The following is a 27,487-nucleotide window of genomic DNA, read 5'->3' on the forward strand; positions in this document are numbered from 1 at the left end:
CAGGGAGAAAAGTGAAATATTTTATTCGGGGGGTAAGCTGACAAAAATACTCATCTGTGATAGGGGAATGGGGCCACGGCTGCACTGCCAGTGTCCCCCGAGGCAGCGTAGGTCGCCGGGGTCATGAAGAGCTTGGCTTCACTTGGACACAGTCCTTGGAGAAAAGAATGAGAGGTCAGGGCCAGGAGTGGCTGCGAGGGGCTGGGGACAGGCTCCGTCAGGTCCAAGGTCCTCCTCCAAGCCAGCACCTGGCCCCCCGCCCCGGGTGGACCCCAAGGGGGGTCACTTCACCCCCTGACTCAAAACCATGGTAGAGAGAAATCTTGTTTGGTCTCTGTGGAGTGTGACAGACGTGTCAGAAACACTCAAAGGGTCGAGGGTGCGACTGGACAAGCGAGGGGGCGGAGAGGGAGAAAGAGCGAGACTGACAGGGAGACACAAGGACCAAAAACCATCCGAGGGGCAGAAATACACCAGGCTGCCGCCCTGACTCTGCCGGGCCACAGCTCCACATCAGGGTGCCCTGACTCCCGCTTCCCTCTCTGTTCCACCCGTGCACAGGCAGTGAGTGCAGGAACCAAAGCGCCAGAGAGATGCCAAACAGGGGAGCAGGGCCTGTCCTCTGGGGACGGAGCCGTCCAGGAGGGCTCCCGGGCTATTGCTCCAAGTGCCCGTGGATTAGCCAGAAGTAAATACAAACAATCAGGTTCTTTAAATACCCAGTTCACAGCAGCTGTCACTGGTGGAAACAATCAGCACAAAATATGTAAGCAAGCACGGAGGAAGGCTGGTTCCCGTGCGAAAACTGGTCCTGATAGAAATTTCAGTCCCCAAGGCAAAAGGACAGCAGCATTAGCTGTAATTGGAACTGATTCTGATGAAGTCATTTCAGCAAAATTAAAAGGAAAGTGATTGTTTTTAAAACCATTTTAACTGTGTTGTATTGAAAACTGGTCAGGAATTCACTTGGTTTAGTGGAAAATTCAAGCCAGAAAGCTGTGTTCTCCACAAGATGCAGCACAAGCGGCACTGGGATGTGTGTATTTACACGGCCACAGGATCAAGACGAGTCCGCCCCCTAAATCCCAGGTCAGGCTCAGGGCACAGTCCCCACCACCGGGGGACGGGTGGGGAGGGGATGCGGGCAGCCGTGGGCATGTTGGCGCAGGGCTCACAGGTTGGTGGGCTCCTTGGTGGGCTGCACGCCAGCTCTAGACTCCAGGCGCAGAGGCCTTGGGTGCTTGGCAGGCCCTGGAGCGGGCTGGGGATCCTGTGGGGACGGCAGCAGCAGGGGCAGCTGTGGTGAGGGCAGCAGAGACAGAGGCCAAGCTGGCATCATTGCTGTTGGCTGGTGGTCCAACGCAGGCGAATCCATGCTGGCTTGGGGGTGCAGTGCTGGGAGGGGCAGAGAGGCCCAGGATGTGTCTAAGAACAGTCGGGAAGGAGGAGTTCCCATCGTGGCTCAGTGGTTAACGAATCCGACTAGGAACTGTGAGGTTTCGGGTTCGATCCCTGGCCTCACTCAGTGGGTTAAGGATCCGGCGTTGCCATGAGCTATGGTGTAGGTTGCAGACGTGGCTCGGATCCTGCATTGTGGTGGCTCTGGCGCAGGCCAGTGACAACAGCTCCGATTAGACCCCTAGCCTGGGAACCTCCACATGCCGTGTGTGTGGCCCTAGAAAAGACAAAAAAAAAAAAAAACAATAGGGAGGGAGGCTGGCTCCCCAGGGTCACCCCAAGCCTGGAGGTGCTCCATCTCCAGTCCCAGGCTCCCTGCACTTACACCTTGGCTGTGGGGGGAGGTGGTGGTGTCTGCCCAGGAGAAGTGAAACCAGAGAGGTGGGGCCTAACACAGGGACCCGAGAGGACGCAGGGTTTGGTTTGGGGTCCAGGACCTCGGCTCCAGCCCAGCTCTGACTCCCCAGCTCCAAGTCGCTGTGCCTCAGCCCATGGCATGCAGAAGTTCCTGGGCCAGGGATGGAACCTGCACTGCAGCAGTGACAATGCCAAATCCTTAACTGCTAGGCCCCCAGGGAACTCCCTCCTTGCTTTAAAATGGGCAAGCAGGGCAAGGACTGGGCGAGATAAGAGGGGAGGAGGTGCCTTGTGTGCTGGAACGCACTCGCGGATGCCTGGCGCACGGTGATGTCAAGCCAGGGAGGCGGGGCTCACTTATCCCAAACCTGGCTCATGGGTCCCCAGCACAGACACCCAAGGGAATGAACGGGGCCCCCATGTCCCACCCCTGCAGCCGGCTAGACACCTGGGGACAGGTGCCTGGTCCAGCCGAAGGGTGCACTGGCTGAAGGGTGAAGCTAGATCCCAGGATGCCTGGACGCCCTGGCCAGGGCGCTGGGTGCCGAGTGCTGGGTGGGGGCCCCTCAAGGGACCTGGTCCAGCCCAGGCCCGGGCAGAGCAGGTGAGAGATGGAGGAGGTGGGGCAGGAGAGAGCCAGGCTGGGGCTCACCAGATACCCGCCAGACTCCCCGGGAGGTGGGAACAGGTACTCACAGGGGTAGACGGCTCCGAGCAAGTCTCCCGGGCGCACACCCTCGCTCGGGTTTTGAGCCGGGGGACGTGGAGCTTTCACGGCTTAGCGGAAAAAGGAAGAGAAGAGAGAGAGGAGCTGGTGGGGCTCCTCCAGGTCCTGCCCCACCCTGGGGCCCACGTCCTGTCCTCTGGCCCCTGCAAAGGCCCGTTCGCTTGGCTGGAGCCCACTCCGCTGCCCGCTCCCCCTCACGCGCCTCTCCACAGGCCAACCCAGTCCTGCGTGCAGGACCCTTCTTCCCACCCCACTCTAGAGCTCCCCAGCCTGAGACACAGGACAAAGGCTTTTGGAATGGACCTCGAGGCTGGGGAGGAGAAGGACGTGATTTTAGCGCAAAAAGATGTGGGTGACACGCTGGCCAGTCTGGCAGCTCTTCAGCTCTTCCCAGAAGGACCAGACCCCACGGTGCCCCACCTTCCCGTCCTTCCACTTGTGTGTGCACAGCTTCTGAGGAAAAATTCCCACGAAATTAACCATTCCGAGGCAACGATTCAGTAGCATTAAGTTCACTCACAAGGTTGTGCAACCACCACCTCCGTCTGCTTCCAGAACATTTCATCATCCCCAAAAGATACCCATGCCCATGAGGCCCTCAACCCCACTCTCCCTCCCCGAGCCCCTGGCAACTGCTCATCTGCATCCTGTCTCCCAAATCTGCCTGTTCCGGACATGTCGGGGGGCACAGGAAGGGTCACACACTCTGCGGCCTTTGGGGTCTGGCTCCATTCTTCACCTCTGAATCTCCGGTGTCCCTTTCTTCCCAGCCTCCGGACCAAAGGCTGACCCACCCACGAGGTGGGACCAGAGGCCGTGAGGGTGACAACCGAGCAGGGCATGGGGTCTAAGGTGCCAGGCCAGGCCTTGGGAGAGAGGGGGTCCGGGAGCACGAAGCTCCTTCCCACGCAGGGCCCCGACTGCCCCTTCTGCTCGGATGGCTGCGTCCGTCCCTGGCTATCTCCTGTCTACATCCCTTTCCAGAGAGTCCTTCCGAGCGCCCGCCCCACAGGGACACCTGCGGGGCATCCTCTCCCCCACTTCCCTGCTTCTGCCTATTCACTCGCGAAACTTACACTTCACCATCCCTCGCCGGCGGCATCTAAAACATGCCCGGCACCAAGAAGGGCTCAGGAATGACCGGCTGAGTGGCCAGGGCCCTGTGGAAGCAGGAGGGGACCGCAGGGAGCTGACACCTCTGGCCAATGCGGCAGCACAGGGCCCGGCTGTTCACTGGGCAGTTTGCCTGGAAGGCCCTCACTGGGCTGGCCTGGCCTTGTCCCATCCGCGCAGCATCTGCGGGGCTCTCTGCCTGCCCCCTTCCTTCCTCCCCTCTGTGAACACCTCCCCAGCCCAAGGCTCTTGAATTCCTAACCCCATCTCAGGTCTGCGCCCTGGAGGCCCTGATCGACTCGGGGACACTGTAAGTCCTGTTAGCCTTTGGGGTACGCACAGCTTGGGTCATGTCCCTTGAACCGAGTCCCATGTGCTTCGTGGGTCTGGCCTAAGAGCAAATGCCCAGTTGAGGGTCACTCCCCAGCTCCCGCTCTGATCACCAGTTGCCGCCTGGATCCCTCCACCGGTCAGAGGCAGGACCTGCCTACCAGCTGACCACCCGGACTGCCACACCGCTTCCCTCCAAGGGGAGGGATGTGGGGCTGGGGAACAGGTTCAAAACTGAGACCCAATGAGGCCTGAGAGCCCAGCTCTAAGCCAGTGCTCCCCTCGCAGGCCTGCAGATGCCCTGGGTGCACAGGTCCAGACCCGAACTCACCCCTGACCCCAACACCTGCTCCTCCTAGGCTCCCCTCTATGGCTTTCCTGTCTTTGCAAAAGCCAGAAGCTGAGTAACCGGGAGACTCCCAACGGGACGGGACCCTTGAGCTCCGGTGGATGAGAAAGTTTCTCAGTGGATTCCAGGCAGGGCGCCCGGCACATGCTGACCCCAGAGGTGGGGGCAGCCTGCAGCCTTAGAGTGAGCAGCTCTGGGAGGCCGTGTGGGGGGAGCAGATGTCCTAGAGATCAGCCAAGGACTCTCGACTCTAGTGACAATGCTCCCAAGATGTCCCTGTCCCAACCCCCAGAACCTGTGACTACGTCACCCTGTGCGGCAGAGGGGACTTTATAGACACCATCAGGTTACGGGTCTTGAGATGGGAAAACGATGCGGGGACATCTGGGTGGGCCCGATACAATGGCCAGGTCCTGGGGAGGGGAGGCCAGATGGTCAGAGTCAGAGGAGGAGACGCAAGGACGGAAGCTGCGGTCAGAATGATGCCACGTGAAGATGCAGAAGGGGCCACGAGCCACGGAATGAGGCAGGTCTCGGGGAGAAGACCGTGAGGAAACAGTCGCCCCTTGAGCCTCGGGAGGAGCCAGCCCTGCCGACACCTCGATTTTAGCCTCACAGGACTCCTTTAGGATTTGACCTCCAGAACCAAAACAAAATAAATGCGAGTTGTTCTGAGCCACTCGGTTGGTGGTAACCTGTTACAGCGGCCATAGGACACTCATCCTACAGGCTCTGAGCTGGGGCGGAGGCGGCCAGGAGCAGCTTTTAGGCCATTCACCCAGTGCTGGTGAGGATGGCAAGGCTGGTGACACATCTCCTCCTCCTGCACCTCTGCCTCCCTGAGCCCCACCTGGACTCAGCTCTCCTTCCACTGAGACGTCTCCAGAAGTCCGGCCTGCCTCTGGGAGCACAGCTCACCAGGGAGCAACAGGCGTTCCTCTGCCCGGCCTGACCAAAGCGCAGGCATCAGGAGGGCACAGGCAGGCTGGATGCCCTCAGGGGCCCTGTGGGCAAAGGATGGATGCGCACATCTGGGACAAGGCTAGACCTGAGCTTGTTTAGGTTTAGATACTGAGACCAGTTTCTTTATTGTTCTTTTTTTTTGCTTTGTAGGGTCATACCTACGCTAAAAAGCACATGGAAGTTTCCAGGCGAGGGGTTGAATCGGAGCTACAGCTGCTAGCCTACACTACAGCTCACAGCAACGTCAGATCATTGACCCACTGAGCGAGGCTAGGGATCGAACCCACGTCCTCCTGAATCCTAGCCAGATTCGTTAACCACTGAGCCACGAAGGGAACTCCCTAGACGCCGAGTCTGTTTTGATTAGAACTTTTTTTTTAATGGCCATATCCACAGTATAGGGAAGTTCCCAGGCCACAGACGGAATCCAAGACTCTGGAGTTCTTGTTGTGGCGCAGGGCAAACGAATCCGACTGGTACCCATGAGGATGCCCATTTGATCCCTGGCCGCACTCACAGGGATCCGGTGTTGCCATGAACTGTGGTGTAGGTCGCAGATGTGGCTCAGATTCCACGTTGCTGTGGTGTAGCCTGGCAAATGCAGGTTCGACCCCTAGCCTGGGAACTTTCATAAGCTGTGGGGGTGTGGCCCGAAAAGCAAAAAAAAAAAGAAAGACAGACTCAGCTGCAACCTATGCCAGATTCTTTAACCCAGTATGCTGGGCTGGGGATCAAACCCGCACCTCTGTTGTAACACGAGCTGCTGCAGCTGGGTTCTTAACCGACTGTGCCACATGGGAACTCCTAGAATGTACTTTTGAGTAAATGAATGAGCAATAATACAAAGCTGTCAAAAGATCTAGCGACAGATGGGTTTCAAATTGATTCCAATTGCTAGTTAGACTGTGGACCCCAAGCAGGTTAAAGCAATTGAGCCGTCCGGATTCAGTCCTGGTTTGTGGATCTGGAGAATGAATGAGCTCTGGGAGAAAAGCCCTAGCTCTGGGTGCCAGCCCTGGGTGAGGTGGGTGCAGAGGGCGCTCTCTGATGGACGAGGGTCAGGTGAGTAGATCGTCCTGGCCCCTCTGCCAAGGCTGCGCTCACGGTCCATTTGTGTGGAATGCCTCGCCGGATGCTGCAGGGGGAAAGGAGGCAGTTCGGGGCCTGGCAAGAAGCTGGGCTCGTTATCTATTCGCCACCATCGTGGTTACCCCGCCTGGTGATCCCAGAAGCCCAGCCCGAGTCTCCTCCCGACAGCATCCGTGCTGGGGGCCTGGAGTGGCCAAGCCTCGCCAGGAGTTGTTAACACTGCAAGGGCCACATCCGTGCCCTAGGAATCGGGGGTTTGAGACAAAGTCCTGCCCTCCTGGACCAGGGCAGGAGCCTGGACGGGGCTGAACAGCAGTCTCCAAAAGGACATGTTCCTCCCGGACCCTGTGAGTGTGACCTTATTCAAAGAAAAGGTCCCTGCAGATAGAACTAAGTGAAAGGTCTTGAGACGATGGCATCTGAGTTAAGCTGGGCCCTAAACCCAGTAAGAGGCAGAAGAGGAGAGGATTCAGGGAGGCGGCACGTAGAACGGAGGCGGAGATGGGGTAATGCGGCCACCAGCCCAGGAACGCCGCCTTCGGAGGGAGCGCGGCCCTGCCCACGCCTGGATGTGGGATTTGGGACCTGAAGCGGGAGTGTTCGCCTCAGTCGTCCTAAGCCACCCGTCGGGGCACCTGCTGCGGCCTCAGGGCTCTAAAGCAGGGCTCCGTCTTCTTTGTCCAGCGCATCTAATAAGAACACCTTTCCTTTGCTTGGGTGTCTGGTGGCTAGTTCTCAAGTCAGTGGGGGCAAAGCGGGCTGAGGAAGGATACTTCAGGCTGGACTTAACCCTCTGGCCACCTTGCAGCTCCAAGACCAGCCCCCTCAGGGCAGTGTGTGGAACCCCTCATCCCAGAGGGAAAATCTCAAGGGGCGAGCAGAGAAGGCACCTTTTAGGATACTGTGGGCCCAGGACCAGAGCTGAGACCTGGGGTCCCCATGAGAAGCCAGCTGTCACTGGGGCCTTGATGCTGCAGCAATTAGAGCTACTCATTCCACAGTCTGCCCATGGCCCCACCCGCCCCCACCTCAGACAATTAGGACACAGGCCTCCAGGGTTATCATGCCCAAGCCCAGCCCTGTCTCCCCACTCCAGGTAGACTTACCTGCCCTCAACTGTGCCTGCCTTCCTTCTACCACAGGGCCTTTGCACCGGCTATGCCCTCCCCCTGGACGGCTCTCTTTCCACTTGACCCTCCATCCAGCTAAGCCCTATTTCCTCCTTGGGCTCTCAGAAATTCAGGACCTCCTCCTTGGACCAGTGTCCCTTGTCATGACTCTCCCATCACTGCCCAGCATTCCTTCTTTGGGGAGGCCCTCCAGACGCCTCCCCTAGCCTCCTTTGTCACAGCTGTCCCCAAGCAGCACCTGGCCTACAGGAGGACCCCAGGTGCGCAAGAGGCTGTGTGAGGACCCCCCCCCCCAGTCATGGATCCTGCCGGCTCTGGGCCCCACCTGCATCACACGGGACTTCACGCTGCCCAGCAAAGGCAGGACACCCAGACAGGGGTGCCCAGGAAGGCCTGAGGCCACTCACCTGCCAGCTCCTTCTCGGCCCCAGTCGCTAGCCGCGGCCGGTCTTTGTTGCTCATTCGACCCTTGTACAGGATCCCATCCACTCCCAGGATGTCCACCTCGGCCTGTTGGACGGCCCAGGCCCTGGGTCAGGGAGTGTCCTCCAGCCTCTTTTGTACACAGAGGCCACAGGGTCTTGCCTCCCCAGTGTCACCCGCCACTGGGGGCTGTGGCCTGACTCACGGTGTCATAGTTCAACAACTCGGGGTCCCCGTAGGGGTAGAGCGTCGACAGGTTGCATGACTTGAACTTCAGATTGGCATCGTTTCTGGGGCTATCACCCCAGTCCTGCTGGGAGCCCAGCAAGTCCAGACTCCTCTCCTGGGCTCCAAGGCTCTGCAGCTTCTGCAGCCGCTGCTGTTCCCTGGGGAGAAGCAGTGGGGTCAGCAGCCACCTGGAGACCCCTCCTCTCAGAGGAGCCAGGAGGGAGGGAAGACTGGCGTTTCTTCCAGCTGGAGTCGGGACGATGCAGCTGGGCGGGCCTGGGGCCTGCTGGGTGGATATAGACAAGCACTGTGGGGCAGGGGCAAAAGCTGAAACCTGTGTTTCCCAGACCTGAAGCCCTGATCTGGCTGGCCCAGCACGGGCGCTTAACCTCTCATCTCAAGAAGGAGCCGGGCTGACTGAAGGGGAGACGCTGCGGGGCAGGACGGACCGGGAGCCTGGGTTGGCACACGCGCCACTATATACAAAACCGACTGCTAACAAGGACCTGCTATAAAGAAAGTTCTGGGAAATCCACTCCACAGTCTGTGATGGCTCCCTGGGGAAGGAATCGGAACAGGAATGGGTATCTACGGAGGGCTGATTCACTCTGCCACACCGGCAACTCACAACATTGAAGTCCCCTATACGCCAATAAGATTCATTAAAATAAAAAAAAAAAAAGGAGCCGGGCAAGGGAAGGCAGGGCATCGGGCACGGGCCCCCACGTCCCTCCCCTCCCCTTCGGGTGGCTGTGGTCGCTGCTCAGCCATCACACCCCCACCTGGCCAGATGCGGGGTGGGCTGCGACCTCCCCTTCAACCGTGAAAAGGACTGAGGGCAGAACGACCTCAATGGGGAGGCGTAAGCATGCAAGGAGGTCAGGCCTGTCAAAGCACTTAGCCCACTACCTGCCTGGCCACTGCAAGCCCCACGGGCCGGGGTCAGGGCTCTCTTCTTCCTCAGGAAGCAGGCACGTGAACCTGAGTCTACGGGAGAGCCTCCCCCTACCAGTCCTTGGCCCGTTACAGACACCCAAGAAACACGTCCGATCCTCTCCCCGTGATCATTACTGCCCGGGGACGTCTCCCTCTCAGGTGGCTGGCAGTGCCCTGGCACAGTCTTTGCATCCTGGAACTGGAGTTCACGTCTCTGCAGGCACCTGGGCTCCTAGGTGTCCTCTGGGGGGCGCCCCCCCCACTCACCTCATCTGTTGCCGCTGCAGGTACTCGTAGCTGTTGGCGCTGGCCGGCCGCAGCCGCGACAGCAGGTGGGCATTGCGGACGGTGACAAGTGGCCTGTGAAGGACAAGAGCCAAGTGGGAGACAGAGGATCCAGCTTCCACCTCCTCCAGGAAGCCCACCTACCCTCCACAAAGATCCACAGCATGGGGCCACCATGCTTCTGGTATGTTGTAAAGAATACTTGTTTTTTTTTTTTTTTTTGTATTTTTAGGGCTCCATTCGCAGCACATGGAGGTTCCCAGGCTGGGGTCAAATCGGAGCTGTAGCCACTGACCTACACCACAGCCACCACAATGCCAGATCCGAGCCATGTCTGCGCCCTACACCACAGCTCATCGCAACACTAGATCCTTAACCCACTGAGCGAGGCCAGGGATCAAACCCACATGCTCACGGATGCTAGTTGGGTTCATTGACCACTGAGCCACGACAGGAACTCCCAAGAACAACTGTTCTGATAATAAAAGTAAAAACCAGAACAGGTGAATTCTAGAAATGGGACCCAGGTTGGAGTTTGCCAGGGGCTTGGTGGAGGGGGCCGGGGTGGTGGTGACTGCTTTGGGCTCAGGGACCCAAGCCGCTGCAGTGACAATGCTGGATCCTTAACCTGCAGTGACAAGATACTTGATCTTAAACCACGTGAGAGTGCTGTCTGGTGGTTCCTCAAAAAGTTAACCATGGAGCTTCGACATGACTCAGCACTTCCACCCCCAGATTCGTTGTGAAAACAAGGGTCCAAATACATGTCGGCAGCAGCACCATCCCAACGCTTAGCGGCGGGAACAAACCAAATGTCCAGCAACGTGCTGATGGGTCAACAAATGCGGTCTGTCCACACAGGGGATGCTATTCAGCCATAAAATGGAAAGACGCACTGACACACGGCTACAGCACGCGTGGACCCCGAAAACACGAAGCTCACTGAGAGAAGCAGGACACAGAAGGCCGCGCCCTGTATGATGCTGCTGACACGAGAGGTCCTGGTGGGGGGCGGGGAGGGGAAGGAGGGCAGGCTGATGGCTCTGGGTTTCCTTTGGGGAGACGAAAGCATTTTGATACGAGGTGAATGTGCACTAAATCAGACTGAATTGGTCACTTTAAAAAAGGCTGATTTTAAGAGTTATCTTGTGGGGAGGCGGGTTAAGGATCCAGTGTCGTCACTGCAGTGGCTTGGGCTGCTGCCGCTGCATGGGTTGGATCCCTGGCCGAGGAACCTCCACATGCTGAGGGCATGGCAAAAAAAAGGGGGGGGTTGGCTTTATGTTATGTGAATTTCACCTCAATACATAAACAGAAGTATTAGACTACAAAAACCCATGCAAGCAAGTGCCACAAAAGTTCCCAGTGTGGCTCAGTGGTTAGTGAATCCGACTAGGAACCATGAGGTTGGGGGTTCGATCCCTGGCCTTGCTCAGTGGGTTAAGGATCCGGCGTTGCCGTGAGCTGTGGTGTAGGCCATCGGCTATAGCCCTTGTTAGACTCCTAGCCTGGGAGCCCCCATATGCCGCGGGTGTGGCCCTAAATAGACAAAAAAAAAAAAAAAAGTGGGGCAAAGTTCAGCTTTCCCGTGGGGTTTCCTTCTACCTTTTTCCTCTGGGAGTCAGCCCTGCCTCTGGATGCAGGGGGCCCCAGACAGGGCTGGGGAGGGGAGGGACGCCAGCCCCTGGCTCAGGGCTGGAGCTAGCGCAACCACCTGCACAGAACAGGGTACACGGATGTGCGTGTGAATGATGTCAGTGGAACCCCTCGGGCACCAGGTTAGGGATGGGGGGGGCGCGGGAGGGGCACTCACGGGGCGGTCATCATCTCCACGGGCCGGTCGCAGGAGATGCATTTCACCCGCTCGAACAGCTTCCTGGAGGACACCCAGCTCTGTCAGCTGCCGCAGCGGCCAGGCCCTGCAAGGTCACCCCTGCCCCCTGCCATGCTTGGGGAGGCCCCAGGTCCACCTGAGCCTCAGGGCCAGGGCTTCCCCCACATGCTGCTCCCACTCAGCTCTACTGGCCCCCACTGACCCCTACCTGCCACCACTGGGCAGCAGTGTGATAAAATGTGAGTAGTTTATCTTCTCACCCAAACACAAACCAGGGAAAGCCACCCTTCACAGTAGGCATTTGGGAGTGAGAGGGGTGATCTGAGGACAGGAGCCCCCATGAACATCAAGTCCCTCTGTCTGGAGGGCAGAGGCGGCTCTACTCCTAGATCTGCCCAGGCTCCCCGTGTGGCCTCACAGGGCCCCTCCCTCTCTGAGCCTTGGTTTCCTGTCTGTAGAACAGGTATGCACCGGGGGTCCCTCTGTAGCCAAGGCCACAGCTGCCCACCTCTGAGCCCCTGGGTGCTCTCATCCTCACCCCTTCTCCCCACCAGCTGGGAAGCCCCCCTGCAGAGAAGGATGCCCAGCCTCTGGGAGCTGCACCCCTAACCGGGAGGGGCTCACTTCCTGAAGCCGGCAGCGCTATCGGGGTCAAAGCGGAGGCCTTCAATCAGCAGCTTCCTGACTATCTTCCAGACCTCATCTATGTCTTTCTTCAGATCATGCAAATCACTGTGAACCAGCTGTGAGCAGCCAAAGGGAAGAAAAGCACGTTTGGTCAATGAGTTCACACCCTGCCTCATTCCAGAAAAGGATTTGCAGCAACCTGCAAAGTTACCAAGAATGCAACAACACGCATCAAGAAAAGCACGGAGTTCCCTGGTGGCCTAACAGTTAAGGACTCGGATTCGGCGTTGTCATCGCTGTGCTGGGTTGTATGGTGACTCTGCATGTATGCCCAGATTCAGACTGTTTTCCACAGTGGGACTTTTGAATATTTATTACTAGCTGATATTTGTTTATTTATTGGAATATAATTGATTTATAATGTTGTGCTAGTTTCAGGTATACAGCAAAGGGAATCAAACTGGGTATATATACACCCATTCCTTTCCACATTCCTTTCCCATATAGGTTATCCCAGAACACGGAGTAGAGTTCCCTGTGCTATCCAGCAGGTTCCTGTTGATTATTATTTCTTTAGGGCCACACACTAAATCAGGTTCTTCTTTTTTCTTTGTTTTTTGTCTTTTTAGGGCTGCACCTGTAGCACATGGAGGTTCCCAGGCTAGGTGTCTACTGGAGCGGAGCGAGGCCACTGAGTGAAGCCAGGGATCAAACCCAAAACCTCATGGTTCCTAGTCAGATTTGTTTCCATTGCACCACAACGGGAACTCCCTATGTCAGGTTCTTTTTTTTTCTTTGGATAATGATTTTTATTTTTTCTATTATGGGTGGTTTACAGTGTTCTGTCAATTTTCTACTGCACAGCAAGGTGATCCAGTTACACACACATGTATATATTCTTTTCTCTCACATTATCATGCCCCATCATAAGTGACTAGATAGACTTCCCTGTGCTACACAACAGGATTGAATTTTTTTTTCTTTTGTCTTTTTAGGGCTGCACTCACAGCATATGAGGTTCCCAGGCTAGGGGTCGAATCGGAGCTACAGCTGCCGGCCTACGCCACAGTCACAGCAACGCCAGATCCAAGCCACATCTGCGACCTACACTACAGCTCACGGCAATGCCAGATCCCCTATCCACTGAGCGGGGCCAGGGATAGAACCTGCAACCTCATGGTTCCTAGTCAGATTCATTTCCCCTGCGCCACGACAGGAACTTCAGGATTGAATTTCTAAAGTGTTTCTTCCAGTGCCCACATTTTAGTCTTTAAACACCATTTCCCCAAAAGGTACCGCCAAGACTACTCCAAGAAATGTCTGAGTCAGATGTTAGGAAGGGAATACTGAGGATGAAGCTGGGACGTCTTGTCACTGAAGAAAGGAAGACAGCTATCCAAGACAGAGGGTCACCGTCTAAGGGCTCAGGGGCCAGCTCACAGGACTAGGATGAGACCGTATAGGTGACAAAGGAGTAACTTAATTAACTGAACACAATGAATATTTTAAAATCCATGATTCATAGTGACATCCATGGAGTTCCTATTGTGGCTCAGTGGTTAGCAAATCTGACTAGGAACCATGAGGTTGCAGGTTCAATCCCTGGCCTCACTCAGTGGGTTAAGGATCCAGCATTGCCTTGAGCTGTGGTATAGGTCACAGACGTGGCAGATCTGGTATTGCTGAGGCTGTGGTGTAGGCCGGCAGCTACAGCTCGGATTGGACCCCCAGCCTGGGAACCTCCAGATGCTGCTGGTGCGGCCCTAGAAAAGATAAAAAAAAAAAAAAAAAGGACACAGTGACATCCATGAAAAAGAAGGAAAAACAACAACAGAAAAAAAACAGAAGCCCTCATCTGCTACCATATATTGAACCGTGAAAACTAAATGAATGAAAGGAAATAATTCATCATTGTTCCTGTCTTTCCTGCAAGAACCATATTTCAGGGTAATCAGCTCAAGTTGATGAAGGAGAGCTCTTCTTTACAACTTGCAGCTGATACAGAAGCAAAGCTCCAGGAGTAGAAGGATTTCCATTGTGTAACACTTAATGAGGTAACTGGTTCAGGCAACAACCCTCGATTTAGGAGGAAACTACTGGGAGAATGGCCCATGAGGCAACGACCATTCCCGGGGGCCAAAGAGTCACTCTCAAGTCATTGGCTTCTTCTAAGGGGAGAATATAGGTCTACACTGGTGGCATCAGCACTGCTATGCCCTGAGGAAGCTTCGCTTCACCACTGAGGGGACCACCTGCTGGCAGGACCCGACTGCTCACCAAACTCCACAGGAAGTGCAGAGCATTCCCAGAAATTTTTTTCCCCAACTTGCTATTTTAGAACATTTTAAACTTACAGAAAAGTTGCAGGAGGAATTCCTGCTGTGGCTCTGTGGTAATGCATCCAACTAGTATCCACAAGGATGCTGGTTCAATCCCTGGCCTTGCTCAGTGGGTTAAGGATCTGGGGTTGCTGTGAGCTGTGGTGTAGGTCACAGACGTGGCTCAGATCCTGCATGGCTGTGGCTGTGGTGTAGGCTGGAGGCTGCAGCTCCAATGTGACCCCTACCCTGGGAACTTCCATATGCTGCAGGTGTGGCCCAAAAAGAGAAAAGAAAGTTTGCAGGAATATCCAAAGGGCACTCTGATATTCACTTAAGTTCACCCATTTTTAGCATTTTGTCATGTCCTCTTTATCTACACATATGTATGTGTATTTATTTCCTGAACCACTTGAGAGTTAATCGCAGACATCATGCTACATCACCCCTTCAAAAAGTTAAACGCAGAATTATCACAGGACGCACCAATTCCACTCTTGGAGATCCACGCAAAAGAACTTAAAAGAGGTATTCAAACAAAGCCTCGTACATGATTGTTCACAGCGGCATGATTCACATTAGTCAAAAGGTGGAAATAACTCAAGTGTCCTTCAACAGATGAACAAATTAAAAAAAAAAAAAAAAAGGTGGCCTATCCATTTGACGGAATATTATTCAGCCGTAAAAAACAATTGACGTTTTGGAGTTCCCGTTGTGGCGCGCAGTGGTTAATGAATCCAACTAGGAACCATGAGGTTGCCGGTTCAATCCCTGGCCTTACTCAGTGGGTTAAGGATCCGGCGTTGCCATGAGCTGTGGTGTAGGTCACAGATGCGGCTCAGATCTGGCATTGCTGTGGCTCTGGTGTAGGCCAGTGGCTACAGCTCTGATTGGACCCCTAGCCTGGGATCCTCCACATGCTGTGGGTGTGGCCCTAAAAAAAAAGCAAAAAAAAAAAGGGGGAATGAAGTTCTGATTAATGCTACGACATGGATAACCTTTGAAAACATGGTGCTAAGTCCAAGAAGCAAGACACAAAAGGTCACATACTATGTGATTCCCTTTACATGAAATGATCAAAACAGTCCAATCACAGAGACAGAGAGTAGATGAGTGGTTGCCAGAGGCCAGGGGAGCAGGGACCGACTGCTTAATGGGTATAGGGTTTCCTTTGGGAGATGGAAATGTTCTGGATCCAGATGGAGGGAGCAGTTGCATAACACTGTGAATGTACTAAAGCCACAGCATTAGTCACTTTAAAATGGTTAACGGCCGCCTGGTGGCCCAGCAGGTTAAGGATCTGGTGGGGTTACTGCTGTGGCCTGGGTCCCTGTTTGATCCCTGGCCTGGGAACTTCCGTATGCTGTAGGCACAGCCAACAAAAAAAGTACACAAAGAAAAGAAAGGCAACGAGCAGAACATCAGTTAAAAAAAAAAAACCAACAAAAAAGCTTTCAATCAGGAAAAAAATTCAAACACAGAGGTGAAAAGACTAGGACTATTAACCCTGATATATCCACCATCTAGATTTAATAATTATTAACATGTTGCCATATCTCTCTTATTTTCTTGATGCAGTGGTTTTTTTTTTTTTAAGTTACAGAAATCATGACATTTCACTCATAAATATTTCAGTAATTTTCTTACATAACCACAATAGCGTTAATCCATCTAATGCAGTGAGCAATCCTTCCCGGCTTCAATCTAAGTCCTAGCCCATTTTTAGAGCTGGAGCAACTGAACCAGGAAACAAGAAAGTCTCCTCATGTGTTGCATCTGGTTGTTTTGTCTCTTGAGACTTGTAATCTAGAACAGCCTCTGCCCCACTTTCCTTCACTCTGCCATTGAATTATTGAAAAAAAAAAAAAAAAAAAAACAGGTCAGCTGTTCCATAGATGACGGAGTTACTCCAGCTGTAATTCTGTATTGATTTATAAGATTTTGAGGACAAATCTGTCCCACATCCGTTTTGCTTATCCTCATATCCTCAGGGACCAGCGTTGGAGGCACCCGACACGGAGATGACAGGTGAATAAGTCCTCATTTTACAGATGTGGAAACTGAGGTGTGGAGAGGTCCTATAACTCAGGGTACTGCTGCGCATGGTGGGGCTGCGACTCAAACCCGAAGCTGCCGGATTCTAAACCCAAGCTCTTTTGCTCATACCAGCCACCCCAGCTGCAGGAACCACACGGTGCTGAAATGGCTGGCCCCATTTCCTGTCTCTCTATTGCATGGCACAAATGAAGGCTCGGACCCCTTATCAACACTGTCAGTAAACGACAAATGAGTAAGAGGGTGACCAGCAGGACACCCCCGCCACCCTGCCGCCTGTTCCTCTGCCTGCCCAGACAGCAGCGTGATGGCCGTCCGCCTCCCAGATGCTCCTCAACTACACCTCTTGGTATTCACAGCCCTGCGTGGTCCCCACTCGCGCTGAACAGGGCTGACCTGTGGAACCCGTAGGATGTTACAGAAGTGATGGAGTGTGACTTCTGGGGCTAAGTCCTGGTGGGGAGGGACTACTTGCTGCCAAGTTGGAAGGCCCCTCGAGCAGCTCTAAGGAGGTGTCCATGTGACAGGAAGTGAGGCGCCTGGCCCACAGCCATGGGAGGGTGCCATCTTGGAAGGGGCTCCTCCAGCCCCAGTCAAGCCCTCAGATGACTGCAGCCCTGGCCATCTGAACCGCAGCCCCAGGGGAGAGCCAGCCAGCCAGCCAGCTGAGCTGCTCCCAAGTTCTAGACCCCCAGGAACCAACCATGAACATTTGTGGCCTGAAGGGACTAAATTTCAGGGTAGTTTGTTTCACAGCAAGTGGTGGCTAATACAGGGCTACTCACTTTCTCTCTTTTTTTTTTTTGGTCTTTTTGTCCTTTCTAGGGCCACACCCACAGCATATGGAGGTTCCCAGTCTAATTGGAGCTATAGCCGTCGGTCTATGCCACAGCCACAGCAACATGGGATCCGAGGCGCATCTGCAACCTACACCACAGTTCACGGCAACGCTGGATTCTTAACTCACTGGGTGAGGTCGGGGATTGAACCTGAAACCTCATGGTTCCTAGTCGGATTTGTTTACCACTGAGTCACAACGGGAATTCCAGGGCTGCTCACTTTGGTGCGTAGGTCCTTGCCCAGCTGAGCCACAGCCTTCTTCCAGTCATCCTCGTTGGCCATGACCCGGAACAGCATCCCCTGAATCATCTCGTTCAGCTCCATCGACATCGTGTCCAGGTCAGCCCGGCTCGCCTTGCTTGCCAGGGTGCTCCTGTCAGCTTTCTAGAGAGAGATGAGATTCAAGGAGGCAGGGATGCAGGGGTGGGAGCAGGAGGAGGCTGGGGGAGATCAGATCACCTTGGTCAATTTTTCTAATTTGGGAACCTGGACACCTAGGCTTGGCTTAAATTCAACTTTGGGGTCTGTGTCGGCTCAAATGCAACCATGAAATCTAAGCCAGGGTTTTCCTGTGATGGATAAGTTGGGGCATGGTTTGTTTTTTTGTTTTTGTTTGTCTTGCTGCCTTTTCTAGGGCCACTCCCGTGGCATATGGAGGTTCCCAGGCTAGGGGTCTAACCGGAGCAGTAGCTGCCGGCCTACGCCAGAGCCACAGCAACTTGGGATCCGAGCTGAGTCTGCAACCTACACCACAGGTCACGGCAATGTCGGATCCTTAACCCACTGAGCAAGGCCAGGGATCAAACCCGCAACCTCATGGTTCCTAGTCGGATTCATTAACCACTGCGCCAAGAAGGGAACTCCATGGTGCATGGTTTTTAAGTTCACATAACAATTTGTTACTAATCCTGAATTGCTTAAAAATAGAAGTTGATGGGACAACTTTTTTTTTTTCTTTTTAGGGCTGCCCCTGTGGCATATTTAAGTTTCTGGGCCAGGGGTTGAATTGGAGCTGCAGCTGCTGGCCTATGCCACAGCCACAGCAACGCCAGATCCAAGCCGCATCTGAGACCTACACCGAAACTTGCTGCAATGCTGGATCCTTAACCCACTAAGTGAGGCCAGGATTGAATCCACATCCTCATGGGTACTAGCTGGGTTCTTAACCCACTGAGCCATAATGAGAACTCTGATGGGACAACTTTTTTGAGAACCTCCCCCAACCTTTCCATAACATAAAGGTGGAAGGAAACTCCAGAAGTCTGTCTGCCTGGATGATTCCATGTCCCTGGGTGGGAGAGCCGGGCTCAGAGTGGGAGGGGAGGGGATAGCCACTCACTCACCTCTTTTAGCTCCTGCTCCATCACAGTTTTATCTGCCTTGTATATTTCTAGGTTTTTAATTTGAGAATGGATGACCTAAGGACAGAAGCAGAGGGTATGTCAGACACTCCTGGATGCTGAGGATGGCATGGACCTCCCACGTCCACCTTGCCGTGTGCTAGCAAGGGACCATGGGGCTGGGTGGACAGCAGGAGGGGTGGCAAATTCGAAGGCTTGGGCTCCAGGTGCCCAGATTAGAAGGGAAGGAACTCGAGGCCTGAAACAAGCTGTCGCCATGGAGGTGGCATCATAGATTCTTTGCTACACAGGGGAGGAAGGAAGACTCTGGGAAGGAAAACACAAGCCCATGCTGAGGCTCTGGGTTCCTTGATGTCCGTTTAAGTAAGTGCACCTCTTCCGACCTGGCACAGGGTCCCCATGAGAACAGCACACTATCCATCAACCAAGTACTTGTATGTCTTTCACACACTCTGTGCACCAGTGTGAGGGGAAAACCCTTGTTTTGCAACCCTGTGACTCCATAAAGAACCAACCCCTTGCATTAATTCTGCCCTCTCTCTACTTGGTGGACCCTCCCTACGACAGCAGTAGCCAGCTAACCTGCTTGGAAAGAGCCTCACACCCTGGGCCACGTCCTCAGAAAGGAGGGTTACATTTCCTCCAAAGTAGAAGCAGGCTTATACTTCTCATTTCAAATCTGGTCTCTCTTTCACCCTCAGAAACAGAACTCTCAACTTTTAGCTGGCATCTGGCAGCCCAAAATCATGATTATATTTCACAGCCTCCCTTATAGCTAGATGGGACCAGTGAGGTGTAAATGGAAATGGGTAAGTGTCCTCTTCACTGCTGGCTTGAATGCAGAGTTAATGACTGGAGCACCAGCAGCCATCCTGGTCCATGAGGTAAACTTGTGAATGGAAGTCATACACCATGGAGTTCTGTACCAGCTGAGTTTCTTGAATATAAAAGAGAAATACACTTATGCCTAGTTAAGTCAGTAATTTGGGGTTCTATGTTTTTCAAAGATGAACCTAATATTTTTTTTCCTTTTTCTTTTTAGGGACACACCTGTGGCATATGGAAGTACTCAGGCTAGGGGTTGAACTGGAGCTGCAGCTGGCAGCCTACGCCACAGCCACAGCAACACTGAATCCGAGGCTCATCTGCAACTTACACCATAGCTTGCAGCAAGGTCAGATCCTTAACCCACTGAGCAAGGCCAGGGATGGAAGCTGCATCCTTATGTATACTAGTCAGGTTCTTAACCTGCTGGGCCACAAAGGGAATGCCAATCCCCTTTTTTTTTTTTTTTTGTCTTTTTAGGGCTGCACACGGAGGTTCCTAGGCTAAGGGTTGAATCAGAGCTGCAGCTGCTGGCCCAGGCCACAGCCACAGTAATGCCAGATCCGAGCCTCGTCTCTGACCTACACCACAGCTCATGGCAACACCAGATCCTTAACCCACTCAGTGAGGCCAGGGATCAAACCCATTTCCTCATGGATGCTAGTTGGGTTCGTTAATTGCTGAGCCACGAAGGGAACTCCCTAATTCTAATTAATGCAAAGTTCCTGCACTTCCACCTTGCCCCAGGTGGGCTCCAAGGTCTAATATGGGCAGTGGAGGGAGGAAAGGGAGCTCCTGCTTGGGCTTCGTGTCAGGCTGCTTCCTCCAAGCCCACATCAGAAGGGCACTCTGACCTTTCAGAGTCATTAGGCCCAACATTAATACTCAGATCCCCACTTCGCTCTTCCTAGTTAAAATCTACAAATAAAAAGGAGGGTTTAGGGAGTTCCTGTTGTGGCTCGGTGGTTAGCGAACCTGACTAGTGTCCATGGGGACATGGGTTCGATCCCTGGCCTTGATCAGTGGTTTACAGGGTCTGGCGTTGCCATGAGCTGTGGTGTGGGTCACAGACATGGCTTGGATCAGGCGTTGCTGGGGCTATGGGAGAGGCCGGCAGCTGCAGTTCCAATTCGACCCCTGGCCTTGGAACTTCCATATGCTGCAGGTACGGCCTTAAAAAGACAAAAAAAGAAAAAGGATTAGCCAGGACCCTCTAACTTCCCCTGCCAGGTTACCTGTGTACTGGGTTGAGTTACTTCTTCCCCCAAAGTCACGCCTGCCAGAACCTGGGAACGTGGCCTTATTTGGAAACAGATCTTTCGGGTGTAATCAGTTCAGTGAGGTCATACTGGATTGGGGGGGGGCCACAAGGATAAGGAGGCCATGTGAAGACACAGATACACGGAGAGGAGGTGGTGTGATGACAGAGGCAGAGACTGGAGCGAGGCGTCTACAAGCCAAGGACAGCGCAGCTCCCAGAAGCTGGAAGAGGCAGAAAGGGTCCTCTCCCAGAGCCTTCAGACAGACCAGGCCCTGCCAGCACCTCGATTGGGGGCACTGAGCCTACAGAACTGTGAGAGAGTACAAGGCTCCAGTCTTGAGCCTCTCCGGTCATCTGTTACAGTGGCCACAGGAAACTGGCGCACCCAGTAAGTAGCAGAATCGGGATTGAGACCCAGGCCTATGTAACCACAGCAGGCTGGTGCCTCTGCCCGAGTCCATCTCCTCCTCGTTCAAATGGCAGTAATCCCACTCCTGTCCAAGGATGAAGAGGGGCCTGGACCCGGCGTCTTCCTGGAAGAGCAGGCACTGGATACACATCAGCTATCTCAGTCCTCTCCTGCACCGAGCCAGAGCTCGGGACACAACAGTCTGTGCCAAGAACGTCTTTGCCTATGGCTTATCAAAGACACCTGTCCATTTGCAAAGGGAAAATAATGCTCTCACCTCATCTGAGTCACTAAGAAAGAGCTCTGTCCTCACTCTCCTGTGTGTTCGTCGTGGGAAACACCCCGGGAGAAGCACTCTAAGAGGACGGAAATGTTTCCATCCTGACTAGGTGGTGCTGACGTGGCTGTACAAAGAGGCGAAAATGAATCGAGCTCCGATGCTTCAGGCCTCGGCATTTTCCTGAGTGTCATTTATTCTTTGATTAAAACCCAACAAACACTCCCTGCACTCCCCTGCAAAAAACAGAAGGGCCCCGGGCGGCGTCCGTCTTGTTGACTGCTGTTTCCTCGGGCCCTGGAAGAGTGTCTGGGGCAGTGAAGGCTCCACGACACTGGCTGAATGGCTCAGGGAATGAATGGGGATTTCTCTGGCTACCTGTCAGGCCCAGGACATTCTTTCCTGGCATCCAGGTAAAGCAGGGGCAGCGGCGCTTCCCCACCGGTCCTGATGTTGTGACAGAACCAGAGCAGAGGCACCTGCCCTCTCTCCTTCCTCCACTGGAAGGGCTCCTCGGGGCGGCTGGTCTCCTGCAGCCCGGGTTCATTTGAGAACCATCCAAGGCAACATGTGGAAGATAAAGCCCCATTCCAGATCCTTCCAGGGTTCACTCCTACAAGGCATTCGTGCTTGCTGGCACACGGGGGAGGAAGGAAGTCTGGACAAAGGCTGACTTGATCCATTTGGCCTCTTGGGCCAAACTCCTCGAGTTTCTCTGAGCGAGTGACAGCTCCTTGGAGGCAGATCCTGTGCCCTCCTCCCCCAGGCAGGGCGGGACATGGGGCTGGATGCTCAGCAGACGTGCTGAACAAATGGGCTCCGGTCTCCATCCAGGAAGGACACCAGTAGGTCCCTGGGACACGGCAGCTCCACAAGGGCTGGGAGTTGGCAGAAGGCGCTGCAGTTCCTGATGCTGGTACTCACACAGGTCTGCCCAGGACAGGGCGTCCTGCACTCCTGCTGCCCAGATGCTCCCAGGCCTCCCCCACTGCAGCTGGGAAGAGGTGCCCCTCTGACAAGCTCTTCTCCATCCAAGTTGCCCTGTAGGCACAAGCCTGATGACCCTGTGTGACCTCAGGAGGGGGAGCGCTGCCCTCCCCTTTCACTTCCCACATCTAGCCCATTCCGCCAATAGCCCCCAGCTTGGAATCTGAAGCCCCCCATGGGACCCCCTCAGGTGGGTCTGTTTGGAATTTTGTCTCTTTAAAACCTGGGGGAAAAGTCATCTCCTCCTACTGACCCTTTCTGCAAAGGTCTGGGATGTCCTGGGGTGGTCAGGCCAGGGTTACGGGGCCGGGGCTGTGAGCCCACGGAAGGCAGTGTCCAGTACAGGAAGCCCTGGGAGGTGCTGTGCATCCGTCCTCGTGTTTCTAGTCTCTGCTGCCCCCACAAGGCCCCGCTGACTAAGACCTCAGAAACGAGCTGCTTCAGGGAAAAGCCATGCCCCTGACAGCTGGCACAAGAAATCCTCTTATTCCTGCACTGACTCAGTCCGCACATTTTGAGCCTTCACTTTACACAGGCACTCTTCTGGGGTGGGTGACCCAAGCAAGGCAGATCCTGGTCAGGCCGTCGGGTTTATGCGGGGGTGCGGGTGGGGATTTGCTCATTTTTCACGGAAGCGTAATTTATGCACAGTAAAATACCAGCACCGTGTCCCTGGCTGTCCTCCTTCGGGGCATCTGTGAAACGTCTGGAGAGAGTGACTGTCCTGCTGAGGAGTCCTCCCTCCTCCCAGCTGCCCATCCTGGTCTCCCCGACCCCCGAACCTTTAACTCATCCAAGCGGGTCTGGAGCTTGTCCACTGCCCTGTCCAGCACCACGTGGTGGTCCTTGATCATCTCAATTTGGTGGCCCCAAATCCTCTCAAGTTCTTCCTCCTACAAAGGGAAACAGACATCCAAGGTCTGAGGTCCCCATGGCTGGGAAGGGACTTGAAGGGACCAGAGGGTGTGTTCCCAGCCTGCCAGCCAACAGTGACCTAAGACCAGGCAGCCGCCCACCACTGGCAGCCCAGCACCAGCCAGAGAAGATCTGCCTCCCCAGGGTGGCAGCTGCCTTCTGAGCCCCACTCCCTCCCCAGGCCTCCTTTCAGCTCCAAGACTGATGCCTTGTCCGGGAGGGCAGGACCTCTACCTGGCTCTGGGCACGAAGTCTACATCACCTAAAGCCATCACCTTCTCAAATGCCTTTTCTGCCCAGGACACTGACCCTCATCCTGGATTTCTGGAGGATGCCAATCTTCTCCTGCAGTACGTCTACTGTTGTCCCAAGCTTGGAAGAGGCTCCCATATTAGCTGAAAGCAAAGAAGGGGGTGGGTGGCAGGGGTGCAGAAGATGCTTCGTCTAGAGCTCTACCTGCTTCCTGTATGGGATACCTCAGGCAGTACTGGAGGCCTTTAAGATCATCTAAAATTTTCCAGTGGCCAGTTTTTTTTTTTTTTTTCTTTCTATGGCCGCACCTGCGGCATATGGAAGTTCCCAGGCTAGGGATGGAATTGGAACTGCAGCTGCCCACCTGCGCCGTAACCACAGCAATGCCAGATCCAAGTTGCATCTGCCACCTACACTGCAGCTCACATCAAGGCTGGATCCTTAACCCACTGATCAAGGCCAGGGATGGAAGCCGCATCTTCATTGATACTAGTTAGGGTCATTACTGCTAAGCCACAACGGGAACTTCTGTGGCTTTAAGTTTTATATTTCTTTCTTTTCTTTTTTTAGGGCCGCATGTGCAGCATATGGAAGTTCCAGATCCAAACACCAGATCCAAGCTGCATCTGCGACCTACACTGAAGCTTGCAGCAATACCACATCCTGAGCCCACCGAGCGAGCCCAGGGATAGAATCTGATCCTCTTGGATACTCGTTGGGTTTTTAATCTGCTAAGCCACAAGGAGAACTCCACGTTTCATATTTAAATGAATGATGATCAGAACCTTAACTGTGCCCCAGTATTCACTGATATTAAGATGGATCTTTCTCTTTTTTTGGCCATACCCATGGCACAGGGAAGTTCCCAGGCCAGGGACTGAACCTGAGCCATAGCAACAGTAGTGACCCAAGCCGCTGCAGTGACAACACTGGATCCTTAACCTTAGCCATGAGGGAGCACCAGTGTGGATCTTTTTAGCTGCTCAAAGTTTCACTTTTTCAAGATTTGTGGAAGGGCACTGCCCATCAGAGGCGGCGTCACATATGGACTTGACTTAGCGTAATTCAACTGTTATACTTGGCAGAAAGCAAAAAGCAAGATAGGGTTCAAAGAGAGGAGGACAGTGGGTCTCAAAGTGGTTTCCCTGAGCCAAAAGCAGCCAAGCAGCATCCTCTGGAAACGATGAGGAAGGGAAACTCTGGTGCCCCACCCAGATCAACAGTTCAGAAACTGCAGGGCTGGGCCCAGCCGCCTGTGCCTTACCAAGCCCTGAGGGATGCGTGCGGAGAACCACGGGAGAGAGCCATGCCTCTCTCCACTTCCCACAGTGAACAAATGCCCGTGAGGAGCATGAAACGGTCCTACTGCCCCCGAACACCACTGTGGTCTTTAAGGACATGTTTGCCCAGCTGTTCCTCGTCCCAGCCTGACCCCTTCCTCTGGAGTCTGTTCAGTGCTGCTAGACATTCTTCTGGTTCTGGACTTACTGAAACACTGTGCAGAAATACTGTTTTATGGGCTGCTGAAAGGGAATTTCCAAGGGTAATTCTGACTTCGGATTTTCTGCCTTAAGCACTGACCTTAGACCCTGACCACCCTCTTCCCTAGGACCTCGCTGTACACTCACTGTAAAAGGACACACTAGTAAGAGTTTAATGCTTAAGCCAAAGGAATGAATGGCTAAAGGTTAACTGGACGCTTTGTTGGGGAAGGTAAACCAAGGAGAGGAGGTGCTTCTCAAAGGCCACGGGGAGGGCCCTGAGCCCTTGTCACCCTTCCGGGAGCCAGGCCAGGCCTACCTAGGTAAGTCATGCGCTGCTCTAGGCTGGCTGACAGCTGAGCAAGCTCTCCTTTCAGGGAGTCGTGTCTAACGGGCATCCAGGCCATGTGGTTCATGGAGGACCTGACGGCCTTCTTCTTGTCTTCAGGGGTTGTGGCCTGTTTGGCAGCCAGCATGGCCTGGGACAGGGCCATGCCGGGCGGAGACAACGAAGGGGAGAGGATTTCCTCGTAGTCCATCTCTCGCAGGTGTTCCGGCTCACCGTCATCGGTGAAGGCCACAGAGCTGGAGGCCCCGCGGGGGGACCCTGTGCCCTGGATGTCTCCCGGGACCCCTGAGGGCCCAGATGTGGCCGTGGCTGTTGCTATGGTGGGCAATTTGGTGGCAGGGGTGTCCCTGACCAGCCTGGCAGCAGCCTTAGCTGCCCGGGCTGCTGATGTCGCTGCAGCTGCATAGGTGGCGGCCGCGGCAGCCGCAGCAGCAGCACTGGATTTGAGCCGCTGAAGGTCAGACTGGGGTCCCTCAGAGAGGGCCTCCTTGGGGGTCCCATCCCTCGGGGCTCTGTCCTGAGGGACACCTACTTCCGCAGAGTCACGCTCTTCCGTCTTTTCTGAGACAGACGAGAGCCTGGGAGTCTCTGCCTGGCGATACCGTGACCACAGTGAGCGAGGCCAAGCAGAACCCAGCTCCACGGCTGGGGGTGGGGCCCCAGAGCCCCAGAGCTGGGCAGGCAGGGAGCCTGGCGGGCCCAGGCCAGGCTGGAAGTAACCTAAGCCCCAGAAAGGCCCAGTGCTGGTCCCCATCAAGTCTCTGGGAGGAGGCCAGTCACGTGGTGGTACAGGCCAGGATCCTGCTGGTGTGGGCTGAGGACCTGGTGCAGGCCCAGGTCCAGGCCTGGGCCCAGGCTCGAGCGTCTGGGGCTGCTCCCGCTCCTGGGCCTTGCTGAGTGGAACTTCTTGGGGAGACTCTTCCTCCGGTAGCTGCCCCGGGACCTGGTAATGCCAGACGCTCTCCAGGAGCCGGGGGTGCCGGATGGCCTCAGAGACCCGGCTGGGACTCGCTGCCTTGTAGCGCTCGGGTGTCCGGAGGTCCATTTCTGGGACGTGTCCCGCAATCCGCCACAGGTCGGCATCATCCACCATCGGGGGAGCTGTTCCCTGTGGCGAAGGGGGCTGGGCTGGCAGGGCTGCTCCAGACCAGCTGGCCCGTCACCCGGCCCACTCCCTCCGCCACCTCCCCTGACCTAGGCAGCGGCCGTGCCTCCTCTGCCGTCACTCACCGGGGTGAACATGGCCTCGTGGAGGCTGCTCCAGAGCACCACGTCCTCAGGCTTGGGGATGGTGACGATCCTGCTCTGCAGGGAAATCTGGGGGCGGGGAGGAGGTGGGGAAGGAGAGTTGTGAGCCTAGGGGCTCCCTCCTCCATGCTGCCCTCCACGCTTGCAAACAAATGGGCCTTTACAGACTGTTCTCTTCCCACCCTCCCTGCCCCCGGCACCCGAGCCTGGCAGACAGGGCGCTGAGGTCGGTGGATGGGTCCCAGGCCCTCACCACTTCCTCCTGCAGCACACTCATCTTCCGGTTCTGCCCTTTCAAATCTTCAGAGAAAGTGTCTATTCTTTCAGGACGTATCTGTCAAACGAGCCGAGCCTGTAAGCCAGGGCCCAGCTCAAATGAAAGGCATCAGCTCTAGGTGACTGGGAGAGAAGGAAGAACAGATCCTAAAACAAGTGTTTCCAAGTGAGTGGGAAAGGGTTCCCCGGGCAAATAAGTCTGGGAAATAATAGGCTCAAAAAGCATTCAAGGGGCTTCTGTACTGTAGGACTCCTCAGAGCCTTTAATGGGCTAAAGCACATTAAGAATCTCCAAGACGTGGCCTGAGAAGGCACTGTTTCCCATACAGATTTGGCCACGGGTCCTTTTTAAATTTCTTGATATAGTTTCCTGACAGTGCCATTTCTGCTCAGATGGGAGATACCCAGCCCAAGACTGAAGGTCTCACAGCTGCCATGATGATCGCATGTGTACACTGACCTGTGCATTAGGGAAAATACATTAAATCGTGTTATTTGGGGGCAAGTCACAAAACCTCAGCCACAGCACCAGCCTAGGGGTGTGGAGGCCTGGCTTCTGAACCCAGCTCTGACTCATTAGCTGTGACCATACACTTTGGGGATTCTATGTTCTTCTATATCATGATAAGGAGTTGATATTCTTGTGGCTACAGAGCAAGACAGAATGTATGCCCAGGGTAGTTTACTCTCCTTTTCATTGTGAACAGAGTTTTCTAGATGAGGAAAAAGTATTCTCTGAGTTGATGGACTATAACCTGGAGTTGCCAGCACTTAGGGAGTACCT

General features: G+C 54.6%; 1 protein-coding gene across 11 annotated transcripts in view; it reads right to left on the reverse strand.

Moving 5' to 3' along the window:
* Positions 1-6: 6 nt before the first annotated feature.
* The window catches only part of C5H16orf96 (chromosome 5 C16orf96 homolog), a 50,533-nt gene continuing 23,052 nt past the window's right edge, over positions 7-27,487 (reverse strand). The window contains exons 4-17 of one of the 11 annotated variants that reach the window (XM_047780629.1): positions 26,681-26,761; positions 26,410-26,496; positions 25,150-26,287; positions 23,407-23,492; positions 22,965-23,075; positions 18,406-18,480; positions 17,282-17,446; positions 11,202-11,264; positions 9,371-9,463; positions 8,145-8,453; positions 7,924-8,026; positions 2,512-2,592; positions 1,176-1,395; positions 7-154 (exon numbers count right to left, since the gene is read on the reverse strand). In XM_047780629.1, the coding sequence (XP_047636585.1) occupies positions 139-154; positions 1,176-1,395; positions 2,512-2,592; positions 7,924-8,026; positions 8,145-8,453; positions 9,371-9,463; positions 11,202-11,264; positions 17,282-17,446; positions 18,406-18,480; positions 22,965-23,075; positions 23,407-23,492; positions 25,150-26,287; positions 26,410-26,496; positions 26,681-26,761 (2,628 nt within the window). In that variant the 3' untranslated portion in view covers positions 7-138. Of the gene's footprint in view, positions 155-1,175; positions 1,426-1,684; positions 2,593-6,157; positions 6,433-7,923; positions 8,027-8,144; positions 8,454-9,370; positions 9,464-11,201; positions 11,265-11,846; positions 11,966-17,281; positions 17,447-18,405; positions 18,481-22,964; positions 23,076-23,406; positions 23,493-25,149; positions 26,288-26,409; positions 26,497-26,680; positions 26,762-27,487 lie in introns of those variants that run through there. The other 10 variants (XM_047780626.1, XM_047780630.1, XM_047780625.1 and 7 more) reach the window with 10 other exon arrangements.

The sequence above is a fragment of the Phacochoerus africanus genome, chromosome 5 (assembly GCF_016906955.1).
Source record: "Phacochoerus africanus isolate WHEZ1 chromosome 5, ROS_Pafr_v1, whole genome shotgun sequence".
Taxonomy (NCBI): Eukaryota; Metazoa; Chordata; class Mammalia; order Artiodactyla; family Suidae; genus Phacochoerus; species Phacochoerus africanus.